The sequence below is a fragment of the Coenobita brevimanus genome, chromosome 56 (genome assembly GCF_032717465.1).
Source record: "Coenobita brevimanus isolate Jiangsu-jjx chromosome 56, ASM3271746v2, whole genome shotgun sequence".
Lineage (NCBI taxonomy): Eukaryota > Metazoa > Arthropoda > Malacostraca > Decapoda > Coenobitidae > Coenobita > Coenobita brevimanus.
This window is the reverse complement of record NC_137009.1, coordinates 36,424,380-36,429,043: the sequence shown is the minus strand read 5'-3', so window position 1 is coordinate 36,429,043 and position 4,664 is coordinate 36,424,380. Positions and strand designations below refer to the sequence as shown.

The 4,664-nt window shown below is 44.4% G+C and overlaps 1 protein-coding gene across 1 annotated transcript; it reads left to right on the top strand.

Moving 5' to 3' along the window:
* Window positions 1-1,139: 1,139 nt before the first annotated feature.
* Window positions 1,140-3,363, top strand: LOC145401702 (zinc finger MYM-type protein 1-like). The gene is made up of 3 exons (XM_080273884.1): window positions 1,140-1,164; window positions 1,647-1,963; window positions 2,368-3,363. The coding sequence occupies exons 1-3, from the start codon at window positions 1,140-1,142 to the stop codon at window positions 3,361-3,363; spliced, it is 1,338 nt and encodes a 445-aa protein (XP_080130010.1).
* Window positions 3,364-4,664: the final 1,301 nt, after the last annotated feature.

The following is a 4,664-nucleotide window of genomic DNA, read 5'->3' as shown; positions in this document are numbered from 1 at the left end:
TATGCCGGGTGATTTGTTGTGTTCTGGCGACGGCTCACTCCCCATTTTCAGTGCCTGTCTTGCATTATTTATTCATTTCCTACTCCCACTGCCACACCCACGCCCGTACCAGCAGACTGAGCCGTTCCCACAACACATAGGCTACTGCAGGTGAGTTTAGAGTGGAGAGCAATTTACGGAACACCTGTATGTGCTGATTTCAGGCATAATGCGTTTCCTAATTGACAAATCATTAACTTTGGCATCCTACACACACACACACACACACACACACACACACACACACACACACACACACACACACAGCAGAATGTTACCTTTCCCTAATCCAATGGGCAGCAGTGCAAAGACAATCATCCATCTGGCCAAGTTGCCACCACGCATCTGTAAGGGAAAATAAAAACAACTGCATTAACTATTATACTTTGTTAACAGCATCGCCAGACGAGTGTATTAACATAGGAGCCTGAAAGTGTCAATACTGTCACCATTTATCATCTTATGCTTGGGATAACTCTAGATTCTATTCCAGCTATCGTATGATAGTTTTGTGGCTGAGAGAGAGAGAGAGAGAGAGAGAGAGAGAGAGAGAGAGAGAGAGAGAGAGAGAAAAAATGCCTTACTGTGACAGATGCTCAGACAGACGTCACCAAACCCTGGCGTCAGCGCTAATGTGACACTGACTCCTCCCATCCTGATGTACTGCCTTATATACTCACACATCACCCTTGTAATTATTGTCCCCCCCCTCTCTCTCTCCTTCCCTCTCTTTCTTTCTTTCTCTATCTCGATATATATATATATATATATAGATATATATATATATATATATATATATATATATATATATGTGTGTGTGTGTGTGTGTAGGTGTGTGTGTGTGTGTAGCCAGGCAGGATATACTCCTGAAGGCACAAGAGCTATGTCTACTAGTAGACTTAGGCACACGAGGTTGAAAGCCATGGCACATTCTCCTTTACTGATTTTCTTACGTACGGTTTCTGTTTGCTGTACACTTTTCGGTGATCTTCCTGGAGTTTCTTCAGGAGATCGCCAAAGGGCAGCCACATTTCGGAACTATTCTGTTTCATCTTGAGGCTGGATCTGATGGTTGTGACGTGGGTGGCTGTTTATACACGATGGTGATGAATCAGGTGGAGACAGGTGAGCCGAGCTCATCAGCTGAGCTGAGCACTCATTGGCCGCTTCGTTGGCAAAACGCCACATAAGCTTAATTAGCACCATCCTCAGAACGCCACATAAGCTTTTAATCTATCTAGTTAACGATCTGTCATTCTATCTATCTCGAATTTCCTAAAATTTCATTGTTTTCCCAATCTCTGTCTGTCTGTCTGTCTGTCTCTGCAGGGCCGTTTCTTGCTATAGGCGAAGTATGCGGTTGCCTAGGGCCCCCGATGCCACTAGGGGGCCCCCAAGCTGCCAATATTAGCTTTTTAAGAAATTAAAATATGTGTAAAGCGACTCGAGGTTGTGGTGCTTGGCTATTTCTTGGCTCTCTTGGCTTTGGTTCGCGCCTTTTCGTCTGGCATTCCTGGTTTTTTTTTTGTCTCACCGGCGTCAATGACACCACGTGTGATGTGTGAACGTAAGAACTAAGAAGAAGCGTTATTCCATACAATCTCTAGCTGAGAGAAATCTTGCATTGAGGGGGTCTACAAACACATTACACCAGCAACACAATGGAAACTTCTTAAAAGAGGTGGAGCTGCTTACCAAATTTGATCCTGTGATGAAGAAGCACATTGATCGTGTGGAAAGTGGGCTGTTCAGTCATTCCAGCTATCTTGGAAATGGGATCCAAAATGAGCTGATTGCTTCAATCAGTGGGAAAATATTGGACACAGTGGTGGCTGAAATTAAGCGGTCCAAATATTATTCAGTCATTTTAGATTGTACTCCTGACTTAAGCCACCAAGAGCAGATGTCGGTCATCATAAGGATTGTTAGAATGGACGATGATGAAGCACCGGAAATCAAGGAACACTTTCTAGGATTTCTTGTGGCTTCCCAAACAACAGGTCTTGGTTTATCCTCTTTGATTTTGAATAGGCTTGAGGAGCTGAATATTCCTTTTGACGACTGCAGAGGACAGTGTATGACAATGGGGCCAACATGAAGGGGAAGAACAAAGGTGTACAAGTAAGGCTGCTGGAGAAAAATCCTCGCGCACTTTTTGTTCCATGTGGGGCACATACACTGAACTTGGTTGTGGCTGATGCAGCAAAAGGGTCCACAGATGCCGTTATCTACTTTGGCAATATACAAAAACTGTATAACCTGTTCTCAGTAGCACCACAAAGATGGGCAATCTTGACGGACCATGTGACTCTGACACTGAAATCCTAGAGTGAAACGAGGTGGGAGAGCCGTATTAACAGCATTGAGGCTGTGCGGTACCAGGCCCCTAACATAAGGGAGGCACTGCTGGAGGTCAGGGACAAAGCCACAGATGCCCTGAACAAGGTAGAAGCACAGGCTTTGGCCGAGGAGGTTGGGTCATACCGGTTCCACATTTGTACAGTGGTATGGTATGATATCCTCCACCAAGTAAACCATATAAGCAAGCTCCTGCAGTCTGCCACAATGCAACTTGATGTATCAGTTGACCTCCTCATGAAGGCAAAAACCTCACTGACAAGATACAGAGACACTGGCTTTTCTGCAGCTCAGGCCTCTGCTAAAGACATATGTGACGAGATGAATGTGGAGGCTGTACTTAAGGAGAAAAGGCTTAGAGGCACAAGGAAACACTTTGCCTGTGAAGCCCCAGACGAGCCTATCAGAGATGCCATGAAAAGACTAGAAATTGCGTTCTTTAATGTGGTTGTGGACACCACTTTTGAGTCATTAAAGGAAAGGTTTGAAAGCCTGGGTGAAATGAGATCCAGATTTGGAGTGCTGCTTAACTTTAAAGAATTGGATGGTGAGGCACTCTCCAACCAGTGTGACGAGCTCTGCAGCACATTAAGTACCGAGGATGAAAAAGACATTGATGGAAAAGAACTGCCTCTTGAAATCAGCAACTTGCCAAGCCTACCTTCAAGTGACATGACTACACTACAGCTTCCCTCCTACATCCACAAAAAGCAGTTGAAGGAACTGTACCCCAGTCTGTGGATTGCTCTGAGAATAGCCTGCACTCTTCCTGTGACCGTAGCCTCAGCAGAGAGGAGCTTTTCAAAACTAAAGCTCATTAAGACCTACCTGAGGTCATCCATGGGACAGAATCGCCTCAGTGGACTTGCAATCATCAGTATCAATCACGAGATTGGCAAGCAGCTATCATACGATGATGTCATCAATGACTTTGCTTTTAAAAAAGCCAGAAGGCAGAAGTTTTGAAGACTGATCATGCAGATCTGTGTTACTGAGGGAATACCAGCCTCCTGAAAAATGTGGGATACTTTTATATGTTTAGAATTTCAGTTGCAATGTTTGCCTAATTTAGATTTTTTAACAAGTTTAACATTTCCTAAGATTAGAAAATAAGATTTTCAGGAAAAAACATCATCTTGTCTCATTTATTTGCATTTGGGAGATGTTACAATGCAGATTCAGTATATCCTGGCTGTAGAGGAGCCCCAGTGTGTCACATTTATTAGCATTTTTGTAGGGTCAACTTGAGTTTTTTTTACTGGAGTGTTAAAATAAAAGATATTAAGAGTTTGTCACCGATCTAGCCTATTTTACCTCATAAAGTGCCTCAAATTGAAGTATTTAAATGTTAAATGTATGCCCCCTGATCACCTTAGATGGTTTGGAATCCCCCCACCACAGTTTCATAAGATAGGGGCCCCCAAACAGCATTCTGCCTAGGGCCCCTAAAAGGTTAGAAACAGCCCTGTGTCTCTGTCTCTGTCTGTCTGTCTGTCTGTCTCTCTCTCTCTCTCTCTCTCTCTCTTCTCTCTCTCTCTCTCTCCCTCCCTCCCTCCCTCCCTCCCTCCCTCCCTCTCATTTCTTTAAAAACCTTCTTTTCCCCCCTCCCTCCCACCATCCCCCTGTCTGTCTGTCTGTCGTCTGTCTGTATGTCTCAAAAATTCATTCTTCCCCCCTCCCTCCCTCCCTCTCTCTCTCTCTCTCTCTCTCTCTCTCTCTCCCTCCCTCCCTCCCTCCCTCCCATTTCTTTAAAAACCTTCTTTTCCCCCCTCCCTCCCACCATCCCCCTGTCTGTCTGTCTGTCGTCTGTCTGTATGTCTCAAAAATTCATTCTTCCCCCCTCCCTCCCTCCCTCTCTCTCTCTCTCTAATCTGTCTTTTCCCCCTGTCTTCCCCCTCCTCTCTCTGTTTCCTCCACGTACTGTCTACACTCTTATCACATCCTGTCTTTTCGCTTGGCATCTACAGTACACAAGCTTCTCTCTCTCTCTCTCTCTCTCGGGTCATCTAATATAGTTTCATCCTCCCAGTGGACGGATTTTTTCATTACTTAATCAGCCACTTTTGCACTTATAAAATTCAGATAGATCTTTAAGTAACCAATATAGTCTGGCTGTTTTCATCTGACGGAACTGGGCATTTTAAGGGTTAGAAAGGGCCCTAGTTAACCCCTTTAGTGGCCTTCTTTGTGAGTTAGAAATGAATCTCCTTGGTTATTGGTCATTTTAACTTGGCTAGATATTCGTCCTTTTGCAGCTTATTTCACAT